We start from the raw sequence: 23,736 nt of genomic DNA, 5'->3' as shown, positions 1-23,736 counted from the left end.
ATTATGGTCTGTATTTATATAGAGCTTTTCTCTACTACAGTTTTCACCCATTCACACGATGCAACATGGGGGTTAAGTGTCTTGCACAAAGACACATATAGACTAGCAGAGCCGGGAATTGAACGCCCACAGCCTTCCAGTTGGAACTCGCTATACCAATGAGCCACCATGGCTCCATCCTACTTTCACTTCTAAAACTTTTATATCAGAAAATGACTTTTGATAAGTACAGTAAATGTCATCATACTATAAGACTTTTTAAAAAAAGTGACAAATTTTCTGGTAAAATACTACTCAAGTATCCCTTTAAGGTACTTTATAAAAGTAATGCTTTTTTAAAAATGCCTTCGGCCATCTTCCTAAAAGTGGAGTCTCGCGGGACGAGATTTTACGAGAGAAATGGGATGTAACTAGTGTACAATTACGGCTTATACGCAAAACACCTTTCAATGGAAACACATGCGAGTAGCAATTGAAATATCGTCATGGAAACACAACTCCTGATGCACAGCCTTACCTTGTAGAATGGCCGGGGATCCACAGGTGAAGGAACACTGTTTGCCAAAGGTGGTTCCCCAGGGGCAGCTGAATATGGCGTGGTAGACGTGCGACTGATCGGGCAGGCCACAGTCCACGGGCTGACAGCTCACGATACGATCCCATGAACCTTGAAAACACTCCAGCTCCGTCTTTCTCTACAGAGGAAGACAGAAGAGCAAATGAAGGAGTAAAATGACTTCATGCGTTTATACCTTTACTCAGAACGTTCCGAGAATTCACTCTTTGAACTCCACAGACACTTTGTTGGACTCGACTCAATCAATCGAGCAAACTTGATTTGTTTAGAACAGTTCATAAACATAAAAATGCAATAAAGTGCTTCTACAAAGACAACATAATGCATTCCCTGACTCCTTACGCTAACCTTAAACTAAACTCAATTCTAATCCAATCCCTTAAACCAGGTCTTAACGCTGAAAAAGCTTTTGTTTGTAAGTTTTTTTGGGACCTCACAAAGATATAAATACAAGAACACACATGCACACAATGGCCAGAATAGATCATCAAACGCTTTATATCTCAGCACTTTGCAAATAAATAAATACCAATCACATATTGAATGAGAATAGATTCATAAGAGCAGAGGTCTGATGAGTAAATAACAGCAGTTTGTGGAGAAAAGTCCTGGAAATGATGAAATTGGTTACTATTTGTCGTCTTGTTGTCGTGTGTCATGTTTTCAATCGAGTCAAGATTTATGTTTAAATGTTGTTTTTTTCTCGACTACAATCTGAAAATACTTTTACAGCGGGAATTGAATATACTGCCCATAATTCTTTGTTTGTGTGAGTGCATAATCGTTTTTTTAAAAATAATAATAATTCAGTGTTTGTCGCCTTAAAATCAGTCTTGGGTCATGCTTTACAGAGGCAGCCGTCCTGTAATGCCATTGTTTCAAATCATCTTAATTCAATTTGGGATGTAATTAAGAATAATTTTATTTACATGGCTCTTCTCAAGCTTAAGTACAAAGCTTACTTACACAAAAACCTTAACATTAATATAGAATGAAATCTATATGAAATAATTCCTCTGAATGAATGAATTAATAAATAAATAAATAAACATATACTATGAGTATGCAAATATAGGATATGCTCTCCTCCCAAAACCTGCTGAAAAATGAAAAAATTAACAATAAAAACAAATGAAAATAAAAGGAAATAACTCTATTAGAAGAAATAATAATAAAATAATATAATGATACTGTAAAACCAAGTTACAAAAAACTGTAATATAACAAGTAAAAGTTTATTCATGATTTAACAGGACGTGACGTTCACCTGCTACTGAAGAACTAAAAACTAAATCCAGTAAAGTTTAGTGTGGTCCTGTCTACCACCTTCTGTGATGAATAAGAACGTGTTCAATAAATGAGTGCTGCATGAAAGTGAGCGTCCAGTTTACCTGATGGGCTGGGGCTCGTTTGCCGTTGAGGACGTTGACACTGAAACCGCGGTGGCACTGAACAGAGCAGTGGGAGGATTCTCCTCCTCCTGTGCACCTACGGAGACACACTGATATATAGATGGTTGCTTTGTTTGTGTGTTTCCACCTCTCTATGACGTTTAGCGTTTCATTCCGGGCGGCCTACCTGACTGAGGCGTGCTCTAACTGAGGCGGGCTGCAGCTGTCCATCTGACACGGCTGCCGCAAACAGCTATGGAGGGATGGAGGGATGGAGGGCGGGGAGAGAGAGAGAGGAGGAGGAGAAAGAATAAGAGGCAGGGTCAGATAAAGAATACAACAAAGATGCCTGAACTGATCACTCAGTCTCTCTGTTTTCTCGCCAAAATAAACCTTAAAATGATATTCAGGTTTTTTGAAGTTGCGTTGTACAGGGTTAGTAAATCTTAAAGGCTAAAATTAACCCAAAAAAATATGAATTGGTAATATTTTTGATGGTTCAGCAACCTCTTGTGATAAGAAACTTAAGTTTGTGTCACTTTGTGAAACACTCACTGCCCTGAACCAAAGTCCATAGAAAAAATGTGCATTTTTTTCCCCCACAGACCGCAGGAGTTGTTGCTCTACTTCTGCTTCTGTGACTAAGTTTAAACGTGTTATTTTTGTGACTTCGGTGTTTGAAAACCATTCTAATTCACCAAAGTGACACAAACTGACCACATGAGGCTGAAGTGAACCAGCAGCACCTGTGTCCTCATGAGCTAAAAACAATGATTTTGTGTATGGACTTTGGTGCGGGAGAGTAAGATGTTTGCAAAATGGAAAAGACTGTCTAATAATTAAATGACACAGCAATTACATTCTTAAAATAGTACAAATTAGGCTGGGTGAGCCTTTTGTTATGTCGACGTCGCGATGTCTCAGTACCTCATACAACCACTCTACAAAAAAACACCTTTAAATCCATATATCTGGTAATTAGTGAGTGCAGATCCACAGCCTGCTGAGCTCCTTCTTTTTTTCCAAGTGCAGTGTGAAACTGACATGCTGTGTGTGTTTAGTAGGTAGCTGTGGGAGAGCCCACCCTCTGATGCGCACCCGGTCAGGGCGAAGGTGCTGAAGTGACATGAGGTCCTCAGGGCCACGCCGCCCACAGCCACAGAGGGCGAGGAGAACAGGAGGATCACAGAGGCTGTGAGGAAGAAGGGCCGTGAGAGGTCATGGGTCACATTCACCACTAACGGGTTCCGGTGGCACGAGAGGTCATACGTCCCTGTGAAGGTGGAAGGGTTTCAAATAGTCACATAGTATTATTCAGTTATTATTGACGTTGGACCTCATGCAAGAACAATTCATACCAACAGATTCTTCTTTAATGGGAAAATGTAAGTCGTATGAACATTTTTCAATAATGGATGGAATATTTCACTCCTTATAATTAGAATTTACAACTAGAAAATTGCACTTCTACTGTTTGTAACTGTCCAAAAAAACGGTGAAAAACAGAAAAGAGCAATGCTGCTTTATCGGAGTAATACACACACAAAACGCCTAAAACAAAGTAGGAAACTGTGATTGTTTAAAAACAGTAACATGCATCAAAACTTTGATTTAGGTGAGAAAAGTCTCAGGTCTTGTGACCGGTTTGAAGTTCCAACCACGTCTCTATGTTAAAGTATGACGGCACCGTGAGGCTCCAAAGTGTTTTTTTTGCGTTTTTTGACGCCATGGTTACTGGAAATGCTCAGAAAGGGCATAGCTCACCGTTTGCAAATCAATGTACTCCAGTACAAGCAGGCACTCTAATTAAAGGAGAGAACCACTGTTTATGCTATTTATTTATGCTGTAAAACAGTGCAGTTGGTGCATGTTTTACGTGCAAAGTGCTTCAGGAAAGACTACTGATGATTAGGTTCATGAATATTATTGTTGGTCAGTCTTCTCTCAAAATTCACGATCCTTTTTTAGTCCTGAATACACACATTTGTTATGTTATACACACTCAAATTGGCTGACAGTGCAATGTTTTTTTCTTTGCACTACACTCATATGGTATCACTGTGGCATAAAAGGTGCTAATTTGCTCTCCTAAAGTAAAAATTTAAACACCCTTTCCTGAAGTTGGAAGTATTTGGCTTGATCTGACGCGGCATAAACCCCAAGTAAAAAAGTAAGAAGACTTTAGGAGGAGAAAATGAAAAATGTTCTGGCATGAGGCTCAATCACAAGCAGGAAAGATAAAAAAATTTTAAAAAAAAACTCAGGATAAGTAGAAAAACAAAGTACCTAGTGAGTGGTTTTTGCCGGTAGTATCAGAGAGGAAGATGGTGGCTGTGCTCCGGCACTGATCCCCGGACACTGAGCCGTCTGATGCCAGGTACACCATGACAGAGGCTGCCACTCCAGGGTGGACAAATCCCACCTGGATCCAAAGAAAAAGTGGTGAAGAATATCAAACATGGAGACACAAAGCTAAAGAAAATACAGCTAATATTTTCCCTTTATTTCTCCTTTTGTTGACAGATTAATACTGCGAGTTAAAATCTCATTATTCTTACTACCATGAATAGGAACATGTGATAATCCCATCCCAATCAAAAATTGCTTAACCCACAGTTGCTCTTTAAACTCCATATGAAAAAGGTGTTTTTTATTACCCACATTCCCAGGTATAGATGGTGGTTGACATTGCCATAGCAACCATTTTAGTCCTCATGCAGCGACGGTAACATGAGTAGATAACAAGCACTATGTTAATAATTTTAATAATTATAATAATAACAACAATTATCTCTATTTATAGAGCACTTATCATACAAAACAAAGAAAAACAACCTAAAAATAAAAGAGAATTTAAATAGCAATAAAGACACTGACTCAGACAGAATTATTTTTTTATATATATAGAGAGAAAAGATCACAGTATACATACAATTGTGTAAGAGATTCAAATGTCTCAAATATAATCTGAAGATGTGATGGAAGTGGACATCGTTTCATATATGTTTTTCATCCAAACCAAAGTCAGAAATATGCTTTAAATTTGCAAAAACGTTGGACGTGAACTCAGTTTAACTCCATGCGAGAGCGATGATTCCATGTCAATGCTCGTCTCTGTTCTTTATTACAGAATTACAACTTTTCACAGCCACCTGCCAAGTTTCAAAATAATAAAAAACCCATTTTGGGTGAAGTATCACTTAAGAAAGATGCTTTAAGGCCTCGCAGAGAAGGTTCTTCCAAATGAAAATCTTGAACTGCTGAATGAGAGACTGATGTTTTTCGAGCGCTGGCGTGGAGATGGATGTGATATGACGGCTGAGAAATACTTACAGATCTGATACAGATCAGAGAGACAAGCTTTTTAAGTGAGGGAGGCCTTTCCGAGGCAGAGAGAGCACTTCAAGGAAAGATTATGGTTGTTTTGGGAGGAGAGCGGCTCGATACGGGTGTTATTATGAAGGCTTTTCAGTCTGTGAAAGGAGTCTTTGCAGTGAAGGAAGCCCTCCAGAGAGGCTGTGGAGGAGAAGTGTCTGATAAAAGCAGCAGGGGATAGAAAAGATGACTCACTGTGACAAAGATGGGGGGGGAATGATGAGGGAGAAATGAGACAAGATGAACGAACGAACAAACGAACGAGTGTGTGTGTGTAGAAGGAGAGTGGCGAGCTCCAGACTGTAAAGGACTCCGTAATCCAGGGGACGACAGACAAGACCGCGGAGCTATCAGTCAAATCAACAGCTAGCCTACGCGTAGCCTCAACCCCGCACACTGGACTGTGGGAATTGTGGCTGAGCAGAGATTAAATAATACAAAACTAATAAATACAAGAACCAGACGCAGGTCTGGTGTTGAGAGCCAGCCCCCAATTACAGAGTAGCAGACAAAGCGGCACATCCATGTGAAGCAAAGATAAGCAGGCCGCTTGTGCATATAAATCACTTTAACTGCAGCGGCAACACAAATAGAAATGCCATCCATTTTAAACACAGCCTTTTTAAATCACAGAATATACAATTATTTCATGAAACGGAATGTTGGACAATGGTTTTTAAATGATCAAGAGCGTTTTCCCCGTGCGCCCTGGTGCTGTAATAAATGACGCTTGCAAATTATCTATGTATAATTAGAAATGTATTCTTTCTTCTTCTTTTTTTACTCCTTCATATGCCAGTGTATTAATAACTTGTCAGATGATGAATCATGAGTTAATTATATAACACTGTTAGTAACCTGGTAATGCTGATTATTGAGGGATTTCGGTGATTAGTGTTTGTCATGGTTGTGTAATCATCCACAGATCATTAGAACTCCTGATTCACCGTTGACCTGGAAAATGAGTGATTATGGGAACCAGTGCATCATAGGAATCATAGTAATTGTTAGAAAGCTAACAATGTGCGCGGGTGTGTGTGTGTGTGTGTGTGTGCGTGTGTGCGTGCATAACTGAGCTGCGAGCCAACAGTCTGTGTGAGCGGCCCTTCAACCCCATTTATTGGAAAGTGCTGGAAGACGTTGAGGAGAGACGTAGCCACCCACAGTCACTGAGTCTAGCGGGGGAACAGACGCCGTGGTGCTCACGCAAACACACACGTGCATGTCTTTGTGTAACTGTGAGGACAATCAGACAAAATATGTTCCACTTTCTAAATGTGGACCCACTTAACTAAACCCATAAACCACTTTTTTTCAGCGTAAACCAGTGTATATGCGTAAAAAGTTTATATTATTGGCTGATCCAGGGGCAAATCTTCACAGTTCATCGTAAAGTATTGAAATTACACATGTTTTTACTGCCTCTCTGGTCAAACGGCAGCTTCTGCATTCAAGTTTTGCCTTTGGGTTTCTTGGCTCACGCTTGCACCACTACCACACTTGACTTGGACTCCTCCCCCTTTTATAAACGCCGGTGCTGTCGCTTTATTGTCTCTGAGAGGCTCATCTCACAGAGCACCTGATTTCACTACCAGACCACGCCTCTCCTCACTCTCCCTCACTCCGTTCTCAGCCCACTTCTTGGCATTTAAAAAATCAGACATTGGTCAGAGTTCAGCCTCAGAAGAGGGTGGTTTAATTACCCTTTAAAGGTCTTGACACACCGGACACGTTTGCGAAAAAACGGGACAATTATGTGGACGATGTGAATGCTGCATTGGACACATATTTAACATAATTTAAACATGCAAATTATTTGCACAAACAAATGTGACTGGTGTGCAAAAGTCGTAAAGATCCAAATCACAATATCCATAATGTCATTTAAATTAATCTTAACTAAATGGTTGGGAAAATCCTACGTATTTGTTTGGGGACCAAAACAACATATGTGGGAATCAGTGCCCTAAATCAGTGTTTCCCAAACTTTTCAAGTTAGGATTAAAGTATCGAGCCTCAGTACAAAAATGTCATCCAATTCCTAAAAAGGAACTAAATGACATGTTGTACTGAATAAATATTGAAGGAAAGACTGGGAAAATGTAGCCATTTGATCTGGACATACAAAAAATAACAAGGTTCTCGACTCAATATGACCCAAACATTAATGGGTGCTGATGACCATCATGCTAATATTAATAATATCACCTCTTGAACAGCATCTTTTATTGTTTGCTGCAATGCTTTACTTTCTTAATCTGAAAATCCTCACGTCTCTGCATTGACTTCCCTTCATTTACACAGCCTCACCAAAAGCCTTTTTTTCCTAACCTTAAGCAGAGCTCACATATTTCCCCTACAGATAATAACTCACAAATGAGGTTCTGCCTCATTAGGACCAGACTTTGGTCTTTGTTCATAAGGAGCACAAAAAAAACAAAACACCAAACACGTCGTACCTTTAGCCAAAATGAATGTTCCAGGTCATTATTTGTGTCTGTTTGGGCTGTGCAGGGAAACCAGGCGTCGGTGGGCGACTTGTCACTCTCGTCGAGGTGCTGATATCTGCAGAGCTTCACACAGAGATAAGAAAAGATGGATGGACTTCATGTTAATTAGACAACTAAGAGTAATAATCACTTTATCAGACAAGGATACATTTTTTCCTGTGTAAATTGTTAAAATTCTTAAAATAATCACTTTCAAAGGTGCACGGAAAGACTTTCACCAAAACTTGGTAGGGCCATGTTATTCCTCCAGCTCAGTTAATTTATGTTTACATGTGCAAAACTTCTAAGATTTTCTAAGAATTTACAATTCCATCATTTACATGGACACGGAATTAAAGTGTTCAGTCAAATTACATGCGTAGTGAAGTAGAAGCAGAATAAACTTCACTTGGAATGAAAACACAGCACTAACAAAACAGAAACACGCGATAGCGCTAAACCAGAAAGTCTTGATCGCATCGACTTTGTATGTGAACACCAATCTGAATGACGATATGACGGATCAAAGGTTTCAGCTCAGCATGTTGTTCTGATCAGGCTTTTACTCCGATTACTTGTTTCCATGTAAACATAGCTACTGTCTACCTCCACATTTACATTTAAGCAGCAGACGCTTTTATCCAAAGCATCTTACAAGAGAGGAATAAACTACAGAGAAGTAGTCTTGGAAAGAAATCCACTAGATAGGAACAGTGGACTGAGAGAGGGTGAGAGTGCAGAAGTGGATCCAAGTGCAGGGGAGGGGGGTAAGGTAAGTGCTAGGACAGAAGATGCTCTTGGAAGAGCTGGGTCTTCAAGAGCTTCTTGAAGATAGACAGGGGCACCCCTGTTCTGGTAGCGCTCGGTAGGTCATTCCACCAACGTGGAACAACACATGAAAAGAGTCTGGATTGTCAGACAACAATCCTTTTGATGAACAGAGTAGTCGAGGCAAGCATCAGTGATTTGAATTTGATGCCTTGGCCCTCCTCATGAGGGTCGCGGGGAGTTGGAGCCAATTTTAGCTGACGCCGGGGCGAAAGGTGCCAGTCCGTCACAGGGCCAACACACAGAGACCAACAACCATTCACTCTCACATTCACACCTCCAGGCATTTCAGAGTGTTCATGTTTTTGGACTGTGGGAGGAAACCGGAGAACCTGGAGAAAATCCACCCACACAAGGGGAGAACATGCAAACTTAATGCCCTCGTTCGGACCAGGTCCCGAGCAACTCAATTCCCACTCTTCAAACCCTGATGATCTCCTCTGCTATGTCATCATTAGGTTTGCAGTTACGTTCATAAATTCTATTTAACACCTTCTCCAGAGCTCAAATCCTCTGGTGGCGAGGCTTTAACTGAGCACGTCGACTTAACTCGTGACACTTTGATTTGTTTTGTTGATCGCAGTGTTCCTCAGACTGTCTCCGTGCCAGGAGACGCGCCAGATCTCAGACGCCGAAAACCACCGCCGTTTTGACATCAACAATCCTCCCGCGATAGACAGTGAATCATGTTGCACAGCTGAGCAGAGACTCGGGACTAAACGCCGTGCATCATTTCGATGTACCGTTCCTATGAGCGCGGCTGACGTGAGCATGTTTCTCAAACGGCAACATCATTTGGAACAACAGCGGTGACGGGCCTGAGAAGAATCGTACGATTGCGGCAATTTTTATGGGGGGATGTCAAAGCTGGAAAGTGATTGATGTATTTTGTACTTAAGTTGTAAAAAAGAAAGACAGGTGCGGTGCCATAATCAAAGCTGCTGTGCTGTCATGGTGAGCGCTGCCAAAAATCTCATCCAAAGAGACGTGCAAAGCCTTTCTTCTTCTTCTTCTTCAGCCTGCTTGTCTTCACCAGTCGCTGCTAAGCTGTGTTTCTCACTCGTCAGTCTTGCAACAGAGAAACGCTTTTATATGAATTAATGATGCACAGGCTCATTACGGTCCTCCACTTCACTTCTTTCATGGAAGTCATGAAATATGCTGACTCCAGCATATTTACATGTGTGTTGTACACTGGTGTTCGTCGATGTGCTTTGACAATGAACATAAAATAAATAAACACCACAGTGACTCACATTTCCATGAGCTGTAACGCTTGTAGCCTCCGCTATGCTAGGTGGCGATATGCCTATTGCATCACAGACAAAAATAACTTGAGCTGGCAGCGGGGCGATGTCGAGCACCATCATGCATGTGTCATTCTACAATCCATTAAATTCAAAATTCTTCAAGCTGACAGAGCATAAATTCAGTCTCCCTGTCAGTCCAAAAATGCACTGGGCTGGATTTCACCATATTTTTTCTCACTCTTGTCTTCTTCTTCTTCTTCTTCTTTGAGTTGGCTTTTTTTTATTTTTCATTTCTACATCAAAGCCCCGGGGTGGGAACTGTGGAACATGCACAGAATGCCTGGCCAAGCTGAAGTCCGACTGGACGTATACATGCAGAGGTTAGACTCTGAGAAAAAGTCTGACTGATGCATGCACACTCGTGCATTTTTGTGATTGCGTTCCATTTACGGAAGTCGGAACTGTGAGTGACGTCATCTCTGGGTCGACCATAGCTGCTATGGTCAACATGGCTAAGACGAGATGATGACGAGACTGCACCGATGTCCTAAAACACTGACTAAGACTACATTAACATGCATTATTGACTATATAAAAGACACATAGTTGGGCATATGGTATATGGTCTTAACAGAAGTGGCAGCCACCTCGGAATCTTATGTCTTTGATTTGTGAGGTTGCATTGAGTTCCCGAGATGATATCTGATTTGAGATGAAACTTTTAACCGGGAACGCGCCATAAAAGTCTGCTTTTCCTCAAAACTAACACAATAATTCATATTTTCTTTACTTGAGGTTTCCACAAGGACTTTATTATATGTTGTGTGTCTTTTTTATGTGCCGTGTGGTTCATACTTTATCCCGCTGTGATACCTTTTTGAGTGATGGCTCCCCGGTGGCAGCGTGGGCAGGACAGTGTTTGGGATCCTGGTGAGAGGCAGTAGCGGTGGATGCCCATTGATCCGTGTAGCCCAGCGGTGTGAAGTAACCGCAGTCCTGCACGCTGGTGCCTCGCTCGAACTCCTCACACACGCCGTCGCCGTCAAACACATAGCACTGACTGGGTTCGCCTTGGGGAGATGAGAATGTGAAGAGGTGAGAGAGATTTATGAAAGAATATAAAGCCTGGTTTCTTAATCTGGCCTGGTGTGCACTCATCCCCCACTGTTCTTCCCTTCTCCAAATCTATTTGTCAGTGAACCAAAGCTGAGCAAGTCCATTCTGTATTTTCGTTGGCCACTTGTAGCATTAGCCACGTCAAGTCAACTGTATCTGACTCTCTGCACTGTCAACACACTGTAAATATCAGCGAGAAATGAACTCTGACTTTGAATTAATAATTTTCAGATCACAGCACTTTCTTTAATGTTAATATGCAGATAGGGAGGCTCACAAGTGCTCTGGCCAGGCTGTTTGACACCATGGGCCTCAGTGGTTTGTCTCCACCAGGTCTTGTCTTCACCTGTCTGTCACCAGGTGACAACAGCAGCATTACGTGTTACCACAATCTGCCAAAGCAGCGGCCAAAGCGTACTTCATGTCGAGCAGATAACATAATTACAGACAGGAGAATGTGTTGTTTTTTTATGGCATCTGCTCATAAATTTAGAATTTGGTTCTTTATCAAGTTTCAATGACTCTCAAAGATCCAGTAATATTAGGCAATAGGAAATAAAGTCATGAAATACATGTAGAGGAGAGGTAAAAATAGAAAATTGACCAAATAAAAACATAGTTTTTAAAGCATATATTATGCTTTAAAAACTGCAGGGGACTCCTGTGCTCATCCCTGTTTTAGCCAAGAGCATCTGGGAACTACAGTGGCCTTCACATGACAGAAAGGATGTCTCTCATCTTATCTTATGTAGTAAAGATATGAAATACACACTCTGGGCTGGTTTGGAAACATAGAGGCACAAGATGGCAGCCTAAAGTACATATAAAAGGCTAATTCTAAAATATACTATGACGTCACAGCACGTGACGTCATAGTATATCGTCAAAAACAAGAAGATTACAGTAAAGTCCAATCAAGTTAGATGGAACAGATTTCTTTAAAAACCTAATTTCCTCACAGTCTAATACGTGGTCTATGGTCGTGGTCCAGCAGCTCTTGCTGTAATAAACATACGGAAATAAAGTAATTTCACAGAGTCTGACTGATATAAGTTCGATAGAAAAAAGAGTAAATAAATATGAGCCATGAATACATATATTATAATATCTCTAATGTGAATATGTTTTGTCCATTTCTCTTCTGTGACAGTAAACTGAATATCTTTGGTTTGTGGACAAACATTTGAGGACATTGTCATTTTGCAGTTTGAGAAACACCAATCAACTTTTTTCTTTTCTCTCTCTACCATTTTCTGGACCGTACTTGGCAAATTATTTGTTAGTTGCAGCCAGACATGTTTGTGCAAGAGAGGAGCCATATTGACATAATGTGCTGCAGCAGTGTTTCACAAAGGGAAGGCGAAGCATACGATGAAGAACAGCTTGTAAACCAGAAGCTATTCATTGGGGGGGGTGGAAACACTTGAGAAGTTCAGCCTCATTAAAATCTGGACGGCTCCAGAAGTTAGACGGACATTAGAGTCGTGTCGGGGAGTAAGTGATGCACAATTTGGTTTCAATTTGTCGATGGAAACATGTTTCTGATAAAATTCAAATTAGGCCTAGACAAATAACACCATATTGTCATCCTGAGTTCATTTGGCAGCCCTAAATGAAGTGAACTCCACAAACTCCCCACCCTTGTTTAAACGACACCTGTGGAAATGATTGAGTTTGTGGTTTGTTTGCCGTTATTAAAAAGGCCCTGATTGACAACCTGCAAATGTAATATTAACACCATCTGTTTTGCATTTGATCGGCATGCTTTGACCATATTGTGCAATTTAACCATAATTTAATCAGCCAGTAAAAAAAAAAAAAAATGGAATTAAAAAATTCGGAATAATCTGCATTAAAAAAACAACCATATCAAATGCAGCATGTTCGTGATAAGATGTAAAACAAATAGCCAGTGTTGTAACTGCACAACAATAGTAAGTTGTATAAGTCCCACAAAAAACAAAGCCCTGGCACGGCCGAGCAAATGTGGCAAGAAGAGCTTGACAAATAGTGTATGACTAAGAAGTACAACTGGTTTTAAGAGTAGCAATTTGTAAAAACCTGTTTTTGCCAAATTGTTTTCCTTCCTAATCATTCATTGTAAAACAAGATATGTAATAGCTTCAGTCCCAGCATGTCTAGCCCTGAATGATGGAAATTTTAGCACCTCACAACAAGCTCTCGCAACACAAACACTTACTCCATGTGACCTTACATGTCCTCAGCAGCAATTAAATGGCAAAGTAACGATACCGTGTGATCTCAACTGATTCCTCGTATCTTCCATCTCTACAAGAGTCTGAAGGAGTTATGAAATCATTAAAAAACTATTATAAAAGTCATACTTTTGTAAATTAAATTAGTGTCCGGTGACAGGGGGGAGCGTTGGGGTAAACATTCCTTTCTATGGTGGATGAATTTCCAGGCTCTGGAACAACACCACAACAGTGGAGCCTGCTCCTCTTGTCATTGTGGCTAATGCATGCTCTCATCTGTTCCAAGTCTTTCAACGAGAGACAGAGACACTTGGAGACTCATCTCTTGCCCCTACCACTTAGACCTGGGTCATATTTTCTGCACTCGCAGAAAATCGCCCGGGATCCTATTTGGACAAAATGTGACCACAGTTTGAGTTTGTGTGCACTGCAAATGCTCCTTGTAGTGCAACACTTTCCAGTCCGGTTGGTGGTACGCTGTTGTTTTGGTCAAACGAGGCAACAAAGAAGACGGTAACCATGGAAGCTTGTTTGAGGTTATGTTAGGCAGCCCACTGTACTCACATAAGTACAATACAGTGCTTTAAGACTACAAGGACATGCAAAAGAGTGAATTCCTGGTGAGAAATACCTTCCGTGTTCCTCAGATACAGAACACGGAAGGTAGGACCCGTCCCTTAGATGTACCCCTATATTTTGAACATTCATCTGGTCCTTGGTTACATTTTATGGGATTTTCCCAGATTAAGCAATTCCAAGGAAAGCAATGTTACCGTCATTAAGCTAATATTGGTTAGCATGTAGTGTCGCTACGATAACCACAGCAATGCTACAATTGCTGTCTCTTGTACATGCTGGTGTTTTGTGTCATGCCTCTGTATACAGGAGTAAAAATACGCCTATAGACCCTTTCATTGTGTACAAACATTACAGGTAAGCGAAGAGCATGCACTGTATGTCCACGGTCCTCCACCGAATAACTCAGAATATGTTCTTTCGTTGTCGATTAGCAAGTGGCCAGATATCTAGTGGCCAGCTATTCACTCTTACCTTATAGATAAACCTAGTCTGTACACGCGAGGAAGTCTATGTGCATACAAGTCTTACAAGGAATGTTTTTAGCACACCATGTTTATTTGTCAGTGCGCTAGCCGGCCGGCAGCTAACTACAAGCTAGCTACGTCCATGACCACGACATAACTTTAGGCAGCATAGGTTTTATATACATATTGGATTGACACACAAATGTCTGTGAAATCCAGGATTTTCAGTGTAATCTAACAGAAAAAGCTGATAAATGATAACTTACACGAAATGAGGTAAGCGCTACAAACGCGAGCCTCTTTGACTGCAGTAGCATCACTCCAGTCTTCTCATTTTAATGCTTGGAGCCACAGACGATGTCTATTTATTTATAAAGGGATGAGATCCTGTAGGGATTCTGAAGAACTTGACCACATTGCTGCTTTTATTGTCACAGCCAACTACACTACAAGTAGACATCTTATGTGTTGGACTGTTCACTTGGTACAAGTTAATGGTACGAGTATGTGTTTTCTGAGACCAATCTGTGCGTGCATATTTCTGTGACGTAGCTCTCGAAAGGGTATATAGTCAACAATAGTGATATAGCAAAAAAGGAACATGTGATGACGTGTCGAGTTGCCCGTCTCATAGGGGCAGAGTTTGACCACAACATCTTGTAACTCAGTTCCAAGGGGCAAGAGGTTAGGGTAAAAATGAGGAATGGAACTGGCACTTAGACATACCAAGCCTGACAGGCCACCAAAACAATGTATGTTGTATGAGTGTGTATCAGCAAGAATGCATGTGTAACTAATCACAAAATCCTTTCTCAGACATGACAATATTCATAGCTTTGGGACCAGACATGTGAAGAGAAAGAAGCTGGAGATTCTCTGGGTGAGGTGTGTTGACCCAGGTTGATGCCTGCAGCAGGGAGGACAAGCACCCATGAATTCGCTGACTATGGATTATACGAAACGTCTGCTGCGCTTTCACAGGAGCTCACGTGGAAAAGCTGGAGAATATCTGGAGTGACTGTTGTGGACATTGTGTGTTCTTACATACAGCCCCCTCTAGACAATTTCCACAGTCGGAATAGCTAATGTGACATTATGAGATCATGCATGTGAGGTTTATATTCCTATTGTCTTTGTCTGGCTCTGCTCCACCACACTGGACCTTTTATGAAGGTCCAAAAACACATGTTGACAGAGGCTCAGTCTCCTGCCTCCAGCTGACAGCACTGTATTTGGGGAGAATTCCCTTCCATGTTGAGCTGTAAAGGCGTCTGTTGTGGCCTGCTTGCATGTCTCAGACTGGACATGGATGCAGACACAGTGTATTGTTGTTCTGTGGGTGGCGGAATCAAAAATGATTGGTGGACTCCTTTTGGCTTTTCTGTTCGTCTTATGCCATGTTATGCTGCATGATTTTGGTCCATTTTGGTGCTTTTAAACCCACATGGCCCTGGGTTAGCTGAGCAATATTTGACCCTGGTCACACAGGTTTACTGTGTTACTATTTATCACATAGTAACTATCGGTATAACTGTATCTATCTACAATAATCCAGCTATATTTAGAATGTTTGTGGAAACAAAAGCAATCATATAAAAAAAACCCTCTGATTCATGTTTCTCTGCCATAAATCTTTGGTTGTTTATGGGGGGAATCAATCATTCATTCTTGCCTAAACCTCAGCAAAGTAAACCGGGCCTAAACCATAACCACCACAAACCCCCACCAACAACAAACCTTGTTTGTGAATCTGGCCACCAGCGATTGAGTTTGGCATCCAGAGTCTTAGTTTTACTATGTGTAACATTCACCTATCTTGCACTGCAAGGACAGTTCGCTTGACAGCCTTCAAACTTACCATGAGCATCTGTGTGTGCAATCAAAAATTGGTAAGAATCTGGACAAGAAATGCAAGAGATATTTCTTGAAGTGACAACAGAAATTCATAAATTCTGCTCCAGATACGCCTGCATCCACACTGTCCCAGACTGTTTGAGTTAAACTAAAGTGAGAAGCTTGAGACCTTTGCAGAAACCTCCCTGGTCAGCCACAATTCGACTTTCAGCTGTTATGGAAACGTTTGTTGAGTTCACTTTCACCTCACTGCCATAAATCCTTACTTTTCAACATTATTTTATTAGTTTCTTGTTAGTAGTATTTTCTGAAACTAAGACGAGAGAATCAGCTTCCTGTTTACAGTAGCATGTGCATGCCCAGTGTACCTTGACGGTCATGTGATTGAAATTTTCAGGGTTTGTTAGTGTGGACACAGATAACTGATAGAACAGGGTTAAAAGGTTTGTCTGGACGCAGACAGTTTTGTGTTTGCAGCCAAAGTCTTTCACGGCTGGTTAATGTAATTTGCTAATAAAACAAAAGCCTATTAAAAAACCACAACATGATCTTCGATAAGTAATCAATCAACTTTGCTTATCAATATTCCCAAGATTGCAACCGATTCCTTGAAATCTTGTACAAGCAAAATCCTTATTTAATAAAGGAGCCATGTCTGACATGTGTTTTGAGACTGAACGGTTGGATTTTACTGTTGAAAAAAAAGTGTTTTCTTCTGGCGTTTCTCTGCCAGCCTGATGTCAAAACACTTCAGCGCTTGTGACAAAGCGAACCAAAATCTCACGTTTTAGCGTTCGCCTCATCTGTTTTCTCTTACGTTGCCGTGATGTTACATTAATGGCTTGTGGACTCAGTTCAAGCCAGAAGCTTTTATGTCGTGTAAATTAAGTTTGATTGGCATGACTTCTTTTTCTAACTGCTGCTGCGTGCACTAATGAGAAAATTGAGGCTTTTTTAGTGACTTCTTTAAGTTTAAGTGGTGTTTTACATGTCAGAGTGCGAGCAGACTCGGACGGGGTTTTCTCACCATTGCATTTGAAGCCCGTCTCCTTGAGACACTTCTTGGAGCAGCCGTCCCCATCCAGCAGATTACTGTCATCACATTCTTCTGTCCTACAGGAAAAAAAAGAAAAACGTCATCACCTTTATTTGTAATACAGTCTCCATTTTCAAGAACTGTGAATGATGTGAGTTAATACATCCACAGACCCTTGTATCAGACCGTCCCCACAGTAGGACTGTCCATGTGTGTAGAGGAGAGGTGGAGAGTGGGCGCTGACGAGACCGTCTGCTTCCACCTGGATCGTGTACTGGTACTTGACTCCCCGCCTTACAGAGCTGGAGAGGAGAGGAAAGAAGAGGAGTAGTAAAATGACTGGAGGAAAAGGAGCCCGGTGTTGACTATGTTCTTCAAAGATGTTTGGTGATATTTTGTGACTAACTGAGGGAGTGTTTGTGCATATACAGCAGCACAGCAGGGGCGGGTGGAGACAAAAAGCATTTATCCCATGAAACCGATGGACCGTTTTTTTTTAGCAGTAGACTTCACTTCTGAAAAGGTTTTGAGAGCACCTCTGTGTTTTCAATCTGGTTGCTGCATGCATAAAAGGAATCACTTCCTGTGTGCAGCATGGTAATGTGACAGTACGAGATCTAAATGCCACTATTGCGAGAAACAGAGTGAGCCGTATGGCGCTGAATGTAACAGTTATCTGTTTATATTCAAAAGCGATGCAGTTTCATTTTAAGACAGTTCATATTTTGGTCAGTAGTGTGAGATGACGTATCCTGCACGCGTTCCGTTCCAGAACCAGGCTTAATTTTTCCTCGATTCCAAATCAAACGGATCAACTGCTGCGCTTATATTTTAACAGCACTGTGGCTATGACCACTGTGACCTCTTTTCACTCTCGGATAAACCACTGCTGTATTGTTCCTAAAAGGTTTTACACTGCCAAACACATGCAGTGATGCAACGGCTCCCGGGATTGCTGCAACAATAGTGAAACTTGTACTCTCAGTGGCTCCTGTCTTTAACCTTGTCGTATCCAGTGACCTCAAAGCTCCAGCGCAGGAAGTGTGTGTAATGATACCTTGGCTCCAGTGTCCGGACTATTGATCTGCTTTGGTTGGACTGTGTCTGTAAAAATAGCGCAATTGCTCCATGTGTGTCTGCCTGGTGCAACAGTGAACCGGCAGAGTATCGGAGGTGAGTCCATAGATTTCTTTCATTAATTATTCATCAGAGAAGGGAAAAGAAGAGTTTGGAAAAGCCCACCCCACATTTCCTTCTTTATCCGTACTGTATCTAAAGTAAAAAGTAAATAGTTAAGCCTGAAAAAAACAACTTTTTGTTGTTGTTGATGTTATTATTCTGACTCAGTTTGGTCTTTGTGAACAGAAACAATGTTTATTTACTGCATCCTTCATCTGAAAACATGCAGACGTGGCAGAGGGAGCATGTGTAGGCAGGACCAGCGCTGAGGTGGGCGGAGCTACTTATCAAACTGCATCATGGATGCTTCTTCTGTATTTTCAGTTGTGTTGCTGTTGCTATGCAGAGATGTCCTGTGCTTTGCTACACGTGCTAAACATAGCTTACACGCCGTAGTTTTTCTTGTCGACAGCGCTAACGCAAATATTTCCACACCGGTGATTTCAGAGAAGCGGAAGGGGGTTTGAATTTCACTATTAGTTGGCAGCAGCTTCAAGTTAGTGGGAGGAGCTAATGTGTACTCGTGCTACAACCATAACACTGTGTTTCTTTCCCGCTCTGGCACACCTGCAAAATGTCACACTGGGGGCGTGGTTGAATCCTCGATTCCTCTTTTGCTTTCGCAGGCTGCGATCGTGACACCGCTGGTAGCTACGTCATACCAGTGCGACACAGTGTAGCTCACCCCAAAGAAGAAGCTATGATGACAAATGAGTGGACTGCAGTGCGACTAAAGCTAAACCAAAAACCTGGGACACTACGGATAGTATTTTTCGGTGGCCTTGTCAATGTCCGACAAGTGGAAACGCAAATAATTGTGTGACGTGCCGAACTGAACCAAGCTGTACCACTTGGTGGAAACGTGGCTGATGTTGCCAGGCAACACAAGAGCGAAATACCGCTACACTGAGAGCTGATCAGCATCGTGTGAGCGACGGTAACGGACAGATGTTTATATTTAAATGTTACAAACTACAGATTGCTTTCAAACAAATGAGAAAAAAAGCAACCCTGCACAATCTGAATGTGGGGATAACGTCACACACTGTTTGTCAGACGGTCAAATGGCTTTAGGCTTTTTGTAACCCAAACAAAAATGTGTCAATCTGACATAATTGGCCCGCTGCACAGACCATAATGCATTCCTTTTGTTTTTCTTATTTGTTACACACCTATTTCTGCAACACTGCGAGTTCCTTCCAGATGAGAGCGTCTGAAAATCTGCACCAGAAAACAGGCTGAGCTCGGGTTAAAGGTGAACTGGCTCAAGAGGCGTGAGTTTAAAATACTTCATAAGATTCTCTTGTTGATTGTGTTGCGTGAGTTAGAAATAAAATAAAAAATTAAATGGTGATTATTAGAATAATAAAATATCATGCAAATAAAACACCACGAATAAATGAAATTATTAAAAGAATGGTGTCCACAGTTCAGAGATTATTAAAATGTTTTGATTAAAATTATTAAAACTAAGAGAATTATTTAATGTTGGAAGAGTTAATAAATCTCACCATTTGAGAGATGCAATTAAATCTTAAAATATTTAAATATTTAAAAGAAATGTTCTGGGTTTTTTTTGCTTCACTTTAATAAAGAAACCAGACAAAAACAGTACAGCCACATTTGTAAAATTTCGATATGGCAAACAAATAATTTCTCAAAGATGTTTGGTAAATTGATCAAAACTTCATTTAATGCATGATTTTTGATGACATGAATCTTGACAGCAAATTTGTTTGGGGACCAAAACTCAGACTCGGATGATCTCTGAACTCTGTAGAGTTGTTTTAGGGGCTTTCGCGTGTATGGGCTACATTTCCTGAAAATGCTGCCGTGTTTATGGAAAACTTTAAGAACGAAAACGGGAAAGTATCGTACAGGAAACGTTATGTTTCCATGTGGATTAGGCCTTAGTCTGACCGCAGTGCCAGGTCAGCAGGAGGAAACGGCTAAGGACCTAATCCAAGCAGTAAGTGGTGTTTACGGCTTCTGCTGCACACATTTGGTTCATAATCCAAAAAAAAGGGAGAAAAACTTCTGCCTGCTTTGCTTCACCTCTGTCGTGTTGCTGTCTCCGTCTGTCCCCCCTCACCTTCCCTTCCTACCAACTTTAAGTTTCATTTCTTCCCTTCAAACTTCTGTTCCTCCCACACCTCGTTTTATGTCAGTGTTGGTTATCCATATCTTTTCCCAATTCCCTTTGTCTCCGCTGTCCACTCCTCTATCTTTTTCATCTTCTCTTCCCTCATGTTAACCTTCCTCTCCTCCTCCAAACTCATTGCGCTCCAACACTCGCTTCTCCTCACATCAACCGCCCTCTGCCCTCCTCAGTCCCACATAACTTAATTCCCATCGGCTCTTACATGTTTTTGCACTTAGACACAGCTTGTGTAACATACGGGAGACGTGTTTCTGAAAAATAAACAGTTTTTTGAGGAGCCGTGTCCGCCTCATGGGAACCCCGCTCTGCAAACAGCAACACACACCACGACACAAAATTTTTAAAATCAGCCCAGCGATGACTCGGAGGATCCTCGGGAGAAACAAACATGAGCAGAAACTGTTTGCGACCTTCTATCATTCCACCACAGAGACCACAGTTACAAACTGCATCATTAGCGTGGTATGATGGCTGCTCAGCCAAGGACGAGGACACACTTCAGAGGGTCGTTCACACAACCCGAGGGATCGTACACTGTTCTCTACCTTTCTTGGAGGAATTTGTTTCAGGTAGACCAGATCCATCCTTATAGACCCCTCCCACCTGTTTGACCTGTTGGCATCAGGGAGGCATTATCGGTCCAAAGCCGTGTTTCCATCGAGTGTAACAGTTCAGTTTGGTACCTAGTTCAGGAAAAGAACCAAAATAACCAGCCCCAACCGTTCCATTCTTTGGCACCCTTCCTTTGGGGTACCAGATTAAAACGTAGGGATGCCCGATATTATCAAAACGATATCCGTATCTGCAGATATTATCTTTAAAATGTATTATTGCACATCGGCAGACACACCGAGATCTGCCGATTTGACTGATGACTACAACAGTAGTCCTCAGTCTAATAAATAGGTTGCTACCTCCTTGACCGATATGGTGGCACCCTCTACAACTATTGTTTTGTCTCCGTTGCTCAATGTATATCTACATCTGAATGGGCAAAATATTGTGTTGATTTCACTACAAAAGAGACAAAATGACTTCTGCAAGAAAAATGTAAGCACTCCTGATATATCGGCATATTAGGTATCGGCAAAAAGTCCAACACTAAAATGGTACAGTAAGGTCAGGTTGGAGCTAGACCGGCTCTACCCTTAACAGTCGGCTGATTGGACGACAGAACAAGGTCACTGCCTTGTTCTGTGACTTGTTAGCTGCTGCCAACTAATAGTAACCACGGCAACAGCTGATTTGGGTGTCACATCGACCAATTTCAAACCCCCTTCTGCTTCTCTGAAATCACAGGTGTGAATATGTTTTGTGTTCCCTGTGAGTTTCGTCGACCAAAGTAAACACGGTGTGTAAGCTATGTTTAGCATGTGTAGCCAAGCACAGGACATCTCCGTGAGTCAAGATTGACAAAGGCAACACCAACACAGATGCAAATGGGTTGACGTTCTGTGTAAATATCCAGTGGAAGTTGAGGCAAATGCCTGCAGTCTATTCTCATACAAAGCTTTGACGTCTTGTTGCAACAAGCAGGAAAACCAGAGCTGCTGGATGTCCTCCATTGTGTCCCATTCAATGTTGTCGTTCGCTGTCATCGCCCCAATACGACATCGCGCTACCTATCTCGCTGATGCGGCCATTGGTCACAGCACACACCTCGCCTACCAACTAAAGGTACTGTTCTCAGTTGAAACGCAAGCCTGACCCAGGACTTTGTCCTTCCATACGGCACCAAACTGAACCGTACCATCAAGGAATCACATCAAATGAAAGCCCAAATCATCAGACACAAATACAGTTCCTATCCTTAAGGACCCTTCACAAAAATTAAGTGCACAATAAACAGGCCGTGTTCCTCTGTTATACAGTATCTTGTTGATTTATTGAGTGTTTTTTTTTTCCTGTCATGTCATTTATTTCTTATGTGTTCTTTTTTTATAAGCGCCGCTGGAGATTTTTCACTCGCGTTCTCATTGTGTTCAGTACAATGACAACAAAGCTTTCAAATTCAATGATGTGCGGTCCTGTGACACAACTGCCATATCCAAGGCATCATCTGACCGGGCTTTTGTGCCAAAGTTGTATAGCGAGGAATGAGAGTGGAGACAGTTCGGAGAGATGCTATTTGGTTGGACAAAAAACCCAAAGCTTTGTGGCTTAACATTTCCATTCTAGTAATCATTTGGACACCCGGGATCCAAACTTAGCCCCAAAATGCCAGCATGCTTTCTATGAGCGTAATATGCTTGTTCAAACTGATTTGGATCAGTCGCCGCAGCTCGGCTTCCTCACGCTGGAAACATTAGCGATGTGAGCTGAACACACGCAGCCACATACACAGAAAGATCTGTTAATTAGCCACATTAGGAAACACTCACACACATTCAAACAGACTGTCAGACATCACAAAGTCATGGAGGACAAATTCCTCCAACACAACACCAGTGAAAAAAACAGGCCCTGGAACTTGCCTGTAGAGTATTTTAGGGTGATTTGGGGTAAGAAACTAAAAAGCAAATTCATATTATGGTCACCTCCTGTGTAGCAATTCCCAGTTTATTAGTTTTTATATTTCTATTACCACATTTTGGGTAAATTTTACATAATTTAGTCAATGGAATTCACTTCTATTGCAAACACACTTTGAAAACATGACTCCAAAGCCACTTTAACTTATTTTGGCTGAATTCCATTTCGCTTTTACAACCCTGCTCTCGATTATCAGCATGTGATAACACTGAACACTTACCTGTCAGTAAACGTCTGATGAGTCTGAGGTGACGGTGGCCTGCCGGTGAAAGGCGGCTCCCGCTCAATCCTGTAGAGCAGCGGCTGGCAGCCGGAGCACAGGGGGCCGCCGGGGCCCGACGACAACATGGCCGCGTCAATCTCCAACTTCTCATCAAAGGTGCAGAGTTTTATGGCGGCAATGACGGCGTTGTGGGTGTTCAGGCGCAGCGTGAGGGGCATGTCACAGAAGACGTGCTGGGCTCCGAGGTTGATGCTTTTCCCCGTGTCTGTTATCAGCTCTATGTTGGCGATGGCCGGGTTGTCTGGGGAAGTGGAATTAGAGACAGATTAGATTCATTTTAGTTTGTAATCTGTAATTGTTTTGTCATTTCAAACTTCAAGTTTATTGTGAACTGTATCTTTCTTATTTTGAAAATCCTTGAGCAACATTACTGAAAACATTTGCTCACACCCCTGCACCAAAGTCC

The 23,736-nt window shown here is 41.7% G+C and overlaps 1 protein-coding gene and 1 long non-coding RNA gene across 4 annotated transcripts in view; one reads left to right on the top strand and one right to left on the bottom strand.

The window, feature by feature from the left end:
- Positions 1–23,736, bottom strand: part of pappa2 (pappalysin 2) — a 79,061-nt gene that overhangs the window by 30,006 nt on the left and 25,319 nt on the right. The window contains exons 11-20 of the mRNA XM_044032167.1: positions 23,268–23,571; positions 17,349–17,477; positions 17,167–17,252; positions 10,784–10,980; positions 7,803–7,916; positions 4,255–4,390; positions 3,067–3,241; positions 2,156–2,221; positions 1,969–2,065; positions 518–695 (exon numbers count right to left, since the gene is read on the bottom strand). Of these exons, the coding sequence (XP_043888102.1) occupies positions 518–695; positions 1,969–2,065; positions 2,156–2,221; positions 3,067–3,241; positions 4,255–4,390; positions 7,803–7,916; positions 10,784–10,980; positions 17,167–17,252; positions 17,349–17,477; positions 23,268–23,571 (1,482 nt within the window). The remainder of the gene's footprint in view (positions 1–517; positions 696–1,968; positions 2,066–2,155; positions 2,222–3,066; positions 3,242–4,254; positions 4,391–7,802; positions 7,917–10,783; positions 10,981–17,166; positions 17,253–17,348; positions 17,478–23,267; positions 23,572–23,736) is intronic.
- The window catches only part of LOC122773462, a 34,313-nt gene continuing 28,701 nt past the window's right edge, over positions 18,125–23,736 (top strand). For all 3 annotated transcript variants that reach the window (XR_006360892.1, XR_006360895.1, XR_006360894.1), the window contains exon 1: positions 18,125–18,348. This is a non-coding gene — a long non-coding RNA (uncharacterized LOC122773462). The remainder of the gene's footprint in view (positions 18,349–23,736) is intronic.

This window comes from Solea senegalensis, linkage group LG1 (genome assembly GCF_019176455.1).
Source record: "Solea senegalensis isolate Sse05_10M linkage group LG1, IFAPA_SoseM_1, whole genome shotgun sequence".
Taxonomy (NCBI): domain Eukaryota; kingdom Metazoa; phylum Chordata; class Actinopteri; order Pleuronectiformes; family Soleidae; genus Solea; species Solea senegalensis.
This window is presented reverse-complemented; position numbering and strand designations above follow the sequence as displayed.